Source organism: Crocodylus siamensis, chromosome 4 (genome assembly GCF_052110815.1).
Source record: "Crocodylus siamensis isolate JL-2025a chromosome 4, ASM5211081v1, whole genome shotgun sequence".
NCBI lineage: Eukaryota > Metazoa > Chordata > Crocodylia > Crocodylidae > Crocodylus > Crocodylus siamensis.
Genome location: NC_143398.1, coordinates 150,516,224 through 150,530,132, shown reverse-complemented (window position 1 = coordinate 150,530,132; position 13,909 = coordinate 150,516,224). Strand labels below are relative to the sequence as shown.

General features: G+C 49.4%; 1 protein-coding gene across 2 annotated transcripts in view; it reads right to left on the bottom strand.

Annotated features, from left to right (window-relative positions):
* MRC2 (mannose receptor C-type 2) overlaps window positions 1-12,635 on the bottom strand; it is a 111,417-nt gene extending 98,782 nt beyond the window's left edge. The window contains exon 1 of one of the 2 annotated variants that reach the window (XM_090044145.1): window positions 12,330-12,635. Coding sequence is in view for 1 of the 2 variants with exons in the window: in XM_090044143.1 (XP_089900269.1) it covers window positions 11,984-12,083 (100 nt within the window). In the remaining variant the exon portion in view is untranslated. The other variant, XM_090044143.1, reaches the window with a different exon arrangement.
* Window positions 12,636-13,909: the final 1,274 nt, after the last annotated feature.

Genomic DNA, 13,909 nt, shown 5'->3' with positions numbered 1-13,909 from the left:
TTGCTGAAAGGAGTACTCCCAGAGGCAAGGGGAGGGACTTCTGGTGGCAAAGGTCAGAGGTTAGGGGGCAGGACTTCCAAACACAATATGGCAATTAGGGAGCAGGGCACCTGTCAGGGGGCAGGGCTACCTATGTGGTTGTCAACAGCTTGCCAAAAGCAGCCCTCTACCCAAAATAATTGGGAGGCAGTCCTGCCAACCTGCCCAGTGCCAACAGTGTCTGCAGGTGGTTGCCAACCGCTGGTCAGCATTCACCACCCCGTCTCCCATGACACTGCTGCAGCTGCCTGCAGGAGCTTCCTGCTTGCTGTCACCACCACCATCCAGGCGGTCATCATGCCCCCCCGCCTCCAGGGGCACATGTCGTTCATGACCCTGGGACAAATCCAATGAGTTGGCAGCTGCCTGCCTGTGGGCCAGATCCAATCTGTCAATGGGCTAGATCCAGCCCATAAGCCATATTTTGACCACCCCTACTCTACATGGACAGAGACTGCCAGAAGGATTCTGTCCTCAGGACAGGGCTGCTTACCTTTGCTCTCTTCCAGTACCAAAATGCAACCTCCAACCAAAAACAACAGCCTGCAGGAGGATGCTATTCTAATTCTCTCACCCAGACCCCGTGCAAGCAATAACACACCTGGATACCCAACTCCCATGCACTGACATGCATTTGAAAAGCTCATGAGCTAGCCCCAGGAAGGCCACTGAGGCTACAGGGTTGAATCCAGAGGAAGGCAATTAGAAATTTTTAGCCTCTGGTGGCTGTTCTGTAGTCTTATTGCACTGCCTATCCTGAATCCAACCTCTCAGATGCCAGGAGTGGCAGAGCACAATGCCAGAACAACATTTTGTTCCTCAGCTAACAAGCACAAAGAGCTAGTGCAAAAAAAAAAATCCAGGGTGAGGGAAGGAAACCCTCATAGGATTCTGGTCTCAATCAGTAATGAAAGCCTGAATAATTCCATGACTCCAGCTGCAGCTTTACACCAGCGTAACTGAAAACAATATCTGGTCCATGCACAACTCAGCATGATACCATCTCCATTAATATTGAAAACATCCTCTCCTCAGTAACACACCCTCCACCACAACACCCAGGCACACCTACTGGCTTCACTGGGATTGTACGGTAGTCATGACATGGCTCTTACTTTATAACAGAGTTCTTTATGGCAGGCGTTAGAGATGCAGTAACATACCTTGTGCTGTCTGGGAGAATTAGACAGGCACATAAATATTTATTCTGAGGTCATTCATTTATTTAATTAAGGAATAAAAAAAAGGGATACACAAGTACGTGTTCAGGCCTGTACCCTGGAGGGGCAGTGAGAAAATGTGCTGGAAGGTAAGTTCTACTTGTGCTAGAAACAGACACCAATTTTTTAGGAGCCCACACACTCAATAGCAAACAAATCCCTGAAGGGCCGTCTTGTCTCTCCTTTGATATTACGTGCAATTACTTTTTAAAGATTGCTTAGGCTCTGGCATACAGGAAGTGCAAGTCATACTTAGGAACCAACACATACCCCCGAGCTGGTAGATGACAAACATCTGAAATCTTCAAAGCATTCTTAAAAGCAGGAAAACACCCCTTGCCACAGGGAGCCAAAATTTAAGAGCCTGATCTCTCCATTAGCACAGGGGTAAATCAGAAATAACTCTTCACAATACAGGTACACTGACATTAGCTCACAGCCAGACCCCAAGGTCCTGAGAAGACTGAACCTGAAAATTAAAGTGTTCTGCCACACTGCTTGGCCTGGGATCCCAGCCCCAACCCTCTGTACCCCTCCCATTCCTGGGCTCTGCCCTGGCCCCAGCTAGCATGGGGCTACAGGTGAGCAGGGAGCAGCATCAGGAATGGGACAGGTGCACAGGACCAGGATCCTGGGCTAAGCGGCAGCAGCCTGCAAAACCCAAACAGTAAGGTGTCAAGAGCTGAAGGGCCTCAGAGCGAAAGGAATGCAAAGGGCTCCCGCCACCCCTACAGTCCCAGCAGGGGCTTGGCGCTTTCTGCAGACGTCCCAACTCCCAGCACTGTGCGGAGCCAAGCATTAGCCCAGCTGGAATGGCGGTGCACGAGAGCTTCGCAGCAGGTCGAGACTCAAGCAGAGCCGTTGCCAAGGTGGGGAGCGGTGGAGGGCCTGGGCGGTGGGGAGGGAGAGCGCGGGCAGGGCAGGGCTATGCAGGGAATATTGGGCAGCAAGTACCGGGCAGGAGCCACACACTGGGGGCTGTGCTGGACACGCCATGCAGTAGGGCCAATCAGGAGCAGCAGCTCTGCAAACAGCCTGTCACTGCCAGCATTGGGGTCCCTTCCTGCAGGCTGTGTTGAGTGCTGATGCTCCCTCCAGTCACTGGGGCAGGTGGGTGGGAGTGGCCACCTTGGTGCTGGGGCTCTAGTTTGAAAGCCAGGAGCTGCCTCCTCTATCTTGGCAGGCGTGTCTAGTGCCATCGGGCATCCAGCCAGGGCCGCCCTCTACATTTGAGCTGGGCTGGACTGAGGGACCTGCACGGGGCAGGCATAATCCTTTGGCAGGCCAGATCCAGCATGTGGGCCGTTTTCTGCCCACCCCTGCCCTAGACGTTGCTGAAGACTGGTTTCCATGCGTGGATCTCTGATCTGGAAAAGAGCTAAAGAGCTGTGAAATAAGCCCTAGCAGAAAGCAAAATTCCCCTAAGAAAAGTTAGTTTCATTAGTGGAACATCAAGGCTATTAAAAAGGATTGATGATCTTTAACACCTCTGAAATTAAAAACAATTAATTGGTCACTGACTCCCTCAGCTGTCATACGAGTAATACCAGAGCTGCTGCACTGTGGACCAGGGATCCAAGCAAGGTGCTTCTATCTTAGATTTTTTTAAAAGCAGCTTCCTCACTTAATACATGCAGCCAATTTTGAGGGGTTGATTTTGGGTGAAAAGATGTGTGCTGTATGCAAGAAAATATGGTATATAATAAGAAAAACAGTAGCCGTCTCAAAGGCCTTACAATCTGAATAGATGTGGGGGGAGGTGATTTACCCAATGCGGCTGAGCCAGGATAAAGACCCCAGAGTCCTAAAGATGACTGTGGCTGCGCACTTCAAGCCTGGATCTTGACTGAGGTCCAAAATTCCAGGAGGAAGGGGAAAATAATAAATGCGGGTGAGGTATCTCAAGTCAGACCTCTGTGATGGTCAGAGGTACCCACGCTGAGAAACTTCCTGGGTTATATCTGTGTTTATTTTCTCCTGCCCCCAACCACCACCAACCCTTTTAAAAATACTTGTTAAAAAAGGAAAAGAAATAAATCATTTCTAAGCACAGCTTTGGTTAGTGTTCTGCTTCCCTTCCAGCATCCTCCTCAGACACAGCCTGTCACACAAGAGACCCAGTCAGGCCTGCCTGGTGCTGGCTGGGGCCTGACTCAGCAGGAAGTGGATCTACACACTCAGGCCAAGAAGTAAAAGAAAAGTAGGGGGGTTTTTTGTGAGTTGTTTTTTCCTTCTTTTTTTAAATCTTACTAAACCTCAAGGGAAAGTAAGCTGTTCTCTTGCTCCAGGAAAAAAGTAAAGCCTCTGATGGGCTGGATTTGCATGTGAAACACCCTGAAGCCTTGTTCTGGGTAATAAAGAGCCAACAAACTCCTTCTGGCCATGGCAATGGCACATAGCAAAGATGTTGTTTATGTGGTGAGAGAGTTACCAGAATGCCCCATTATTCAGATCTGATCTCACCTCTGGGGAGACTATTTATGACCCTGACTGGTGAAGTCAACAGCCATTTCTTCTACTAGCTTCAAGGAGCTTTGGATCAGGCCTAGATAGAGCATTTAAGCTATAGGTTTTACGATAATTAACAAATGTCTGCTCAGGTCCCTTCCGACCCTAGAAACTATGAAACTATGAAATTGCTCTGGTCCTCCTTGCACACTCTGTAGCACATAGGGCAGAGTTTCTCAACCTTTTAAACTCAAGGCATCCCTCCATAACTCCCCTGGACTAGGTTACACCCCAACTGAGAACCACTAGAAAATCTCAGCTTACCTCCTTTATCTCCAGGCTGCCACCAACAACAGCTGAGACGGCCTTATGCACCTTTATTTCCAGAAGGGGTGTGGGGGGCAGATGGGGAAAGAGCTATGGCAAGAGTAGACACCCCTGCTTGATTTAGGGTTTGCTCTCCTCCCCCACTGGTTGAAAGTTTATAAATAAGAACTGCAGGTTTTGCAGACACTGAATGTAGCTATACCCTACATCAGAGGTTCCTACACTTTTTTCTAATTGCATACTCCCTTCCAGATTTACCAGCTAGCCGCATTCCCCTATCAACATACGTTTTGTATTTTAACCCCTTAAATGCCAATTATTATAATGAAAACTAAATCAGCCATTACACAATTTCTCCTGTGTACTACCCGCAGAGATGTCTTGCATACTTGCATACTTCCGGAACCCCTACCCTACATGTAGAGAGTCCCCCTACAGACTGTTGCCTGCATTTCCTATTTACAGCCAAACTATCAGCCAATAAGGGATGGGAGAAAAACCTAATGCAGGCAGGAACACCTGTTCCTGCCACAGCCATTTCCCCATCTGGCCCTGCATGCCCTTTCTGGGCACAGAGACTTGCAGAGCAGTTTCGCTTGGCTGTGGTGGCAGGAGCAGCAGCACCCATAAAAGGGTCCCGCAGCACCTGTGTGAGCCCAGGTGAGAACCACTGACATAGGCTAATTTATCTATAATTATTTTAGAGAAAGCTTGTGCCTAGAAATGTTAGTTGCTCAAGGTCACAGGGGAGTCAGGAGCAGAAACCAGGAATCCTGTCTCTTAATATCCTAATCTAAACACACCTGACATCCCTACCACTCTATACAAAACCAGTGCATATGCTTGTCTTCCCAGGGCTCCATTTACTTTCATGGATCCAAATGCAGAAAGGAGGCCATGATGCAATCCTCCTAATTCCGGCACTTAAGCTCTATCCAAGTGTACCATTCAATAATCTTAAAGAGCAAAATTCTGCCTTAGGATTTGCATGACTTCCATGCCAGTCAGAAAACAGTGCATACAACAAAGGGAAAAGAAAGGTTCAGTAATCCAACCAGCTCCAAATGGTCACCATTGGTTTCACTTGCCACATGATTTTTGGTTACCAAAATATGGGTCCACTGTTCACCGTGTCTGTTCAATGCAACTATGATACTAAAGTTATTTCCAAGGGACCAAAGTGTGCCCAAGTAGTAATTATTATTTATTATTCTGAATTATCTGTATTGTGTTAGCACTTATGGGAGTTTGTAGATGACACTTTAAAGCAGGTTTAAGGTGGGTTCAATGCCTTTTGCACCACTTTAATGGCACTGCTGCTTGCACATTTGGTGGCGTACTGAGCATTAATTCCAGCTGCTGTAGCACTTTTAACAGCATAACGCGCCTTAAATGACTTTCGGGAGCTGCAAAGTAAAAAACCTCCGACGAGTTTTAGTTTCTAAACCCTACAGCCATGGAGGGGAGCAGCAGGCCCCATGCAGCTCAGGGACTGTGCAGGCAGCCCAGCAGCAGCCCAGGAAGGCAGGATCCACAAAAAAGAAAGAAAAAAAAAGTGGCGAGCCTGATCTCCCCACCAAGCCTGCCTGCTGAGCTGTGCGGAGGCCCAATGCTTTCCTCCACGGCTGCGGTGCCCCCTGGGACTACTCGAGCCAGGTGTCTGCAGGCAGGTGCTGCTGGAGGGGTGGGGGGAAGCCACTGCTGCTGCAGAGGGAAGCACCAGTCCCCTCTCCCCCCACCCCCACCTCACGGACCGCTACTCTGCCTGCCAGCAGCTCGCTCTTTCCCACACCCACCACTGGAGAGGTAGGTAAGGATCGGGCTCCGACACTGGTGTACATGACACGAGTTTATTTTGCCCTAAACTGAAGCAGTGTTTTCAAAAAACCACTAGTTCAATTTAGGGAGCATTAAACCTCCATGTCATGTACAACCCCCGCTAGGTAGCTTAGTCCCGGGCTAGGACCCTGTTGCACTAGACTCTTTCAGAAGCCCAGAACAAAAACATGGTCCCGTCCCCAAAGCACTTGCAATCTAAGTGACAAATGTGGAAATATTTTATCCACATGCAAAAATGTTGGTCATTGTCAAGAAAGGCTAAAAAGGTGGTAAATTTCATGGTGGCAATTTAGTGGAAGGCTAAAAAGGTTGTAATTTAGTGAAATACATGGACCAGTTATAACTTTTATGTCTCTCTATGTAGCTCTACACATGAAGGCCACATTGGCAGATTTGCTGCTAGTACTGGGTACCTCAATTTTTAAGAGAACAATTTGATCTCAATTTTCAATGTTGCTGAGCATGTGCAGCTCTTTCAAACTCCATCTGGGAGCATGGGGATGGGAGGTGGAGGGGGCATGATCACAAACTCTGACAAGTAAAGCCAAGTTGGGCACCCAAAAAATCAAGGATGATTTTTAAAAAACTCAAGCCAAAGCATTTTACAAACAAATATTGGAGCAGGAAGAATTTTGTGACTTTTCTGCTGTAAGTAGCAAGGTCACTGAGAAGAGTTTTTCATTTTATTTACCATCCTCCATGATGCGAGCCCAAACACAGCTGCCTAATGCTAAGGCATGAGAAACAGAAAGGGCAACAAAGGTGTTTGGGGTATGGAGCAGCTGCTGTCTTCCCAGGAAAGACTGAAAAGTCTGGGACTCTTCAGTTTGTAAAGGACAAGGTTGAGGGGGGGATGTAACAGAAGTCTAGAAAACCATTCAGGGTGTGAATAAAGTAAATAGAAAACTTATTCACTAAATCCCACAATACAAGAACTAGGGGGCATCCACTGAAATTAGCAGGAGGCAGATTTAAAAAAACAAGATCAAGTACTTTTTTTATACAGCATGTGGTTAAACTTCTGGAACTTGTTGCCACAGGGGGTTGCAGTGGCAGACAGTATAACCAGGTTCAAAAAGGGATTAGGCAAGTTCATGGAGGACAGGTTCATGGGAAACTATTAAACAGAACATTCTGGGATAAATTCTCTGTCATCCCTAAGTGAACAACAGTTCGCAACAGGGAGGGTCTGACAGGAGATGGACCACTATAGATCTGCCCCATTCATATACTCTTCCTCTAAAGCTTTTACTACTTGCCAGCACTGGATATAGGGTACTAGGCTAGGTGGACCATTCACCATAGCCAGTATGGCACTTCTTACGTTCCTAAAAATAACCAAGTCTAGATTCAGTTAAGCTGAACAACCACTGCAGCTGAATAGCAGTTGACTCAGACGTGTGGGCTTTGGCCCAAGAGAGCTGTGTTCTGCTCCTGGCCTTGCCACCCACCTGCTATGTGACCCTGAGAAAGTCATTTAATCTCTGTTGACCTTTGTTTGCTCTAGATCCTACCTGCAAACATTAACCCTATTGATATATTTAATAAACTTAAAACAGAAGCACCCTCCCTTCATTTGAAGGCAGATACTTATTCCAACATGGGAAGAAGGACAACCTGGCAGGCAGACCAGGCCTTAGACTGTAAACTCCCTCACTGAAGTAAAAGGGTAAAACTGGAATAAATGAGCATTGAGTTGACTGAAATCAATGAAGAGTTTGCCACAGCCTTTGACGGGGTGGGGTTTCAGCTGGTACCATGGACCTTGGAACAGACTTGTGGGTGCCAATGCACAAGAAATAATTCATACCCCAAATGATCACCCACAGCAGGAAACAATGTAAAGTGAACGGAACAGTGTTCAACCCAAACCTGCTAAGCCAAACTGTGCTCCATTTAGCTTGGATCTGACAGCAGCTATAACAATGAGGGTAATTAACCACTGGAGCAGCTTGCTGAGGAGTCAGTGATTTTATTGCCAGAAGAGGCCATCTGATCATATAGTCTGGGTGCTCACATTGCATGCACAGCCCAAGAGACTTGGTGGGCTCCACCCTCTGGAGTCTGTAAAAGAATGCCTTTCTCCTAGACATATTTTAGTTCAGACACAAGTTACAGGGCTTGAAAATGTTCGTTTATGTAACAGGGAAGAATAATTCCATCAGCTGTAGGAATCCATGTGCTGTGCAAGAGGTCAGATGAGAAAATCACAATGGCTCCTGCTGGCCTGCAAGCTTCCTCTGTGTGAACTGGGAACACTGCTGGGCAGCCCCAATATGTGGCATTAACTAGAGTTAGTGAGAAAATAATGACTGCTGCAAAATGTTGACATTGGGACTCTTCAGAGGATCTGGCCAAGCTCTGGAGATAACAGATAACAACAGCAGCAAGAGTATTGCTGGAAGGAACTACAGTCAGAAGGCACAGCAATCCTTACTGCAGATGTCTCCAGACCCAGGTGATGCCTTGCCTCCAGTTCACTCTCTCCCTGAGGGAGATGTGTAGTAGGAGTCTCTGCAAGGGGAACCTAGTGATCATTGTCCCCCAGGAATTTCTCCAGAAGGCTGGTACTCTGTGTCTGAGGGCCAGCTGCTTAGGATCCAGATTTTACCTGCAGTGTCCCTTTAAAGCAGGGGTGGGCAAAATGCAGCCCACAGGCCGGATGTGGCCTGCCAGGCTATTCTATCTGGCCTGCAGGGCCCCTAAAAAATTTAGAAAATTAATATTTATCTGCCCCTGACTCCCTGTCATGTGGCCCTCGATGGCTTGCCAAAACTCAGTAAGTGGCTCTCCGCCCAAAATAACTGCCCACCCTTGTTTTTACAATGATGTTCAACCAGGGTGCCTTGAGATCCTTTCAAGGGTACCAATGGGGTACCACATACATTTAGCACCATTAGGTAACCAAATCTGGTACAGAAGATAGACCCAGAAATTTCAAACAGGAATCAAAAGTGATCAAAACATTGGCCCTGTTGTGGTCTTTCTCTGCTCTTTGCAACAGAAGAATTACTCTATTACTCTGTAGTTCATAAATGAATGAAAGCTAAGAGCTAGCTTTTTGGGGGGGCTTGCCTTGAGTCTATGAGGGGTGCCTCCAATTTAAAAAGGTTGAGAACCACTGGTTTAAGGAAAGATAAGGATCAAGCCAGTGACTGTGAAACAGCTTGTTTTTATGACTAATCTGCTCAAATCACAACTCAAAGGGAGAGAGAGTCCTTTCCAAACTGCAAGCTCAGCTCAGTGCTGGAGTATCAGCCTGCTCCATACAACCCCAGCCACAATGAACCCTGCTGACAACGCGGCACACTGTGTGCAAAGCAAAGCAGAAGGCAGCCTGCTCGATTCCCTTCCCCATTGGGCTGGCAGCCCCAACTGAAGCATGAACTCTTGTGGTCAGTAAACTAAACAGGCCTGACTCACTAGGGGCAGGAGCAGAGACAGGAAACCCAGTTTTTGCCACAGCAGATCACAGTCCTACAAGCAAACTGAAATGCTACGGAGTTAGTGCTCCTTGCATAGCAAGTTTGGGAAGAGAAGGGAGAAGCAGAGAACAACTGGCAGGGGAGAAAGGAACTGGATAAAAATGGAGCGGAGAAGGAGACCAAGTGGAAAATGAATAGAGAATTCAGAGGAAAGGAGCAAACTGGGAAGGAGAAAATAAACAAAGCCCATGTGCTGTTCAAAGTTCACCCACTTTTGCCCAGGGAGCACCAGAGGGCAACTGGAAGGAGGGCTTTTGAGACCTAATTCTAAGCACAGACATCCCCTTTAGCTGCAAAATCATGGGTAGAGGTCTTTAAATGTAATTACCCTTGGAATAAAAAGCAGGGGTTTAAGATTACAAGGGATAGGAAGAGTTTCTGAATTCAAAGCAGTTTTGCAAACTCCACAAATAGTTGGAGAGATTCATGCAGCAGGGGGCTCACCCTCTTGCCCCTGGCCAAAACCCTCCCTAATGAATCTGGCCACTGATACAATGTGCTACACTAAACTCTGCCCCATACCCACAGCTAGCAGAGGACAACCCAGAGATCTGCTCTCCCAGTCTCACCTCAGCATGGAAACAAATGAGAACAGCCAAACCCATTTTACACAGGACCGTCCTTGGGGCCCTGCTTTTATGGCATTAACTGGGCCTTACAAGACTTGGGTTCTTTTTCTGGGTCTTTCCCAAACCTCTTGTTTGCAGAAGAACTACCTTAGTCACTGGGGAAATCAACAGGAGCTGGAGCGTGATTACCTTGGAAAATCTGGACCATAAAAAGAACTACTCGCACTTATAGTAAAGACCCTGAAGTTCTCCATGCCTCACTTTCTCATCTCCAAATCAGCAACATCATTGTTTACTTTCCATTAGTTTACTGACACTGCTTTCTAAATTTTGTGGGCAATCTGATGAGTTCCCTCTTTGTGCCTCTGTTTCCCCTCCTAGCCTTAGCTTAGATTATTTCAAATATAGTTCTTTGGGACAGGAGCTGCCTCTTAACAGAGATTAGTACAGCACCCCACACTTGGTTTTTACTGAACTCTCTAAATGCTATTGTGACACAAACAGAAGTCATGCAAGTTTTGTGCATTACATCTTTTGTGACTCCTCTTTCTATCAGTATTCTTCAGGATGGGTCAGGTCATACATATGCAACCAGTAACCTCAGAGGGTAAAATCCGGACCAGCATATTCTTGTCCCTATTGTTATTTTATACACAGAGGAAGAAAAAAACAGCACAGGCCTTCTAATTTGTCAGTCACAAATCTGGTTTAGATTTACAAAGTGTACTCTAATAAATTAGGCCAAGGCCTTAAGTTTGTTTTCATTTTGGCAAACGTAGACAATTTTAATTTTTTTCTTTTTTGGATGCTAATGTGGCACAATGAATTAAAAGAAGTGACAGAAATGGACACTGATCACTCCTTTCTGGAAACAGACACATTCTGGGTTCTAAAATATTTATAATGGTTATTACATGGGATGTCTTGAAAAGCCACAGGCATCTGGCAAGAGTTTAAAAAAACAGATTTTGTCAGGAAAAATTAAAAATCATAGCTGATAAATTCCCATCTATGCTCCATTCAGCAAAACGCTTAAGTAGGAGCTTAACTCCTACTGGGACCCAAACCTATGCTCAGTGTTGGGGCTGAATGACGTGCTGGGTGGCACTGCGGCCTGAAAAGATGGAATGGTTACAAATCCACACCAACCCTCCCACTGAAGACAAAAGGCTTCCATACTGCATCTACAGTTTCCAGAGCTGGCAAGCCAGCTCCTGAGCAGTTTGGTTAACATCCAGCCTGACCTAATAAACTCCTGTCCCACAAGACCCACTCTTGCCCCCGCAGTCCCTCTCTCTGTAGCATTCTTCTCCTCTTATGATACAGCCTCCAATTCCTTGGAAGCTTCCTTCGGGCCGCGCTGACTTTCTGTTTGCGCTTACCAGCCTGCGTCTTAAAAATAGCAGGAATTGGATTGAAGAGACACTTCCCCCCCTCTTTTGAGCCCTCCTGTCTGGTACCACCCCCGAGCTGTCCAGACTCTTGGGTGGATGTTTGCCAACTTGGCCAAAAACAAGGAAAGGGAAAAAAAATAATAATACAGCAACACGCAACGGAGCCACACAAGCACTCCTGAGCTTGCCTTGGTGCTTGGGGGGGGGGGGGAGGGGGGGAGTCTCTGGGTCTTTATGGACCTCTGGGGACTGACAAGCCACGCACAAAGCGATGTGTGCCAGGTCACTGTCACTTCCAGAGGCTGAAGGGCCCCAGGCCCTCTACCTCTGCATCCACCCCAGAGTTGTTGGCCTGAGGGGATGTGCCAGGTGGATGCATTTGCTAAGGGACAGCCCAGGCAGTGGAGTGGACTGATCTGGGCGGACAGGGGGCACCTTTTGGGGCACAGGATTGGGGGGTCATTATTTTTGAATGAGCTGTGCAGCCTCATTCCAGCCCAGCCCCGCTCCCGGCAGCCAGTCCTCCACATCTGGTTTCACTCAGCTCCTCCTGGAGCTGGCTCCTTCTCTCCCCCCTCTCCACCAGAGAAAGGGGGGAGGGAAAGACCTCCTTGGCCCAGATGCCCCCCCGGACTTGGCACCCCCCCTTTGCAAGCCCCTACCTGAGCGAGCGGCGCCGAGTCCCGCATCCAGGCTCAAGAAGCACAAAGTGCAGCGCAGCAGCCGTGGCCATAGAAAGCAGGCGGGATTCAAGAGTTTCATGCCCGGGGATGGAGTAGCCGAAGGGGGCTTTTTTTGGGATGGAGGCTGGATTTTTTTTCTCTGCCCCCTACCTCCCCGCCCCCTCTCCTGTCTCTCTTCCCTCCTGTCCTTGCAGCCTTGGTGGGTTAACTGACTGTTTTCTCCCCTCTTGCTCTCACTCGGGCCGGGAGGAGGATGCAGGGACTGGGCTGAAGGAGGGAGAGGGGGGGAAGGAAGGACAGCTCGAGGAGGAGGAGGAATACCAACCAAAAAAAAAAAGTGTGTCTCTCTGTGTCTGTTAATGGTTCAAAGCGAGCCTCAGACACTGCGTCACCGGAGAGCCGGGCAGTCCCTCACTTGTGGGCCGATCCCAAAAAAGCTGGGAAAGGGAGGGAGGGGAAGAAGAAGGAAAAAAAAGTTTCGGGCTCGCAGCAGACGGCTGCGTGGCTTGGCAGGCGGCGCGGGGCTCGGGGCTGCTCCTTTGTTGGTGCCTCACTTGGCCGCGGTGCGGGGGAGGGGGCGGCCGCGCCGGGGCCCCGCTGCGAGGGAGACCTCGCGGCTGCAGCGCTGAGGCGGCGCGGGGCCGCCCAACCGCCCGCGTCCCCCCTCCCCCCGGCGCGGGAACCCCGGGCCCCAGCGCCTCTCCCGGGCAGAGGCGCCGCGCATGGGGCCGGGGCGCTCCTTGCAACCTGGCCGCCCTTTCTTTCGGGGAAGGTGGCCATGGCAAGTCAGAGGGGAGTGCAGGCAAGGCAACAGCGCCTCCTGCCTCCCGCGCCGCTGCTTCTCCCAGGAGAAGGGCTCCGTTTAGGGAAGACCTTTCGCACCTTGGGTCCCACCGACCGTTTGGTCAAAACACCCTGGGCCCCACCATCGTTGGCGTGGCGTGGGGGGCATGAAGGCCGCCTGCCCCGAGGCTGGCAGGGCACGGCGAACTCCCGCAGGCGGCCATAGCGCTGGCGCCCACCCACAGAAGCTGCCAGCCATACCGGCAGTGGCCAGCGGCGATTGCAGACCGCTCGCAGACACCGCCAGCGAGGGGGGGTGGCAGTGTCGATGGCACCTTTTCGCAGGGGGTGCACCACCAATGCGTCCTCTGAGTCACCAGTGGTAGGGGGTGTATGTGCGCCCCTTGAGATTGGTTGTGCACCCTCTGAAAGAAGTGCCGCCAACGCTGCCGGCCATGCCAACACCACCGGCAGCGTCTGTGGGCAGTTGCCAACCCCCGCTGGCTGCCACCAATGTTCAGCACCCACCCCCTCACCACCACCGTCTGCAGGCGGTTTCCGATCGCCACTGCCAGTGGCGTCTGCTGGTGGTCCCCTGCCGCCAACACCACCGCAGCTGCCTGCGGGAGCTCACTACCTGGGCAGATGCCTTGCCCCCAGCCTTCGGAGGCATGCATCGTTCATGCCCACCATGATAAAAACAAAACCCCACTTATGCACTGTTCGAGATATCTGCTGATTCATCTATTTGAAGTGCAAACAACTGATTTTTTTTCAAGCGGGCAATGAGTTGAAGTCCCACCTACACAATCATCAAGTCCCGCTGGTTGAGAAACTCTGAGTTAAGTTAGGGGACTGCCCTCCCAGCAGCTTCTCCAAAGGACTGGCCTCACCAGATGTGGTTTCTTAGTTTATGTCTTCACAAAAGGATTACCTCAAGCTAATACTAACTTATAGCTGGAGTGAGAGCAGCCCTCCCCATGCAATGAGAGTCAGGCTTGAGTGAGCAGTGCTAAAGTAGTCCTGGTAGCAGCTCACCTGCTCTGCTGTGTCTAGTGGCAGCCTTTACCTCCAGACAGCCTGCTAGGCCTAAATGAAAAGCATTGCTGCACTCTTCAACGT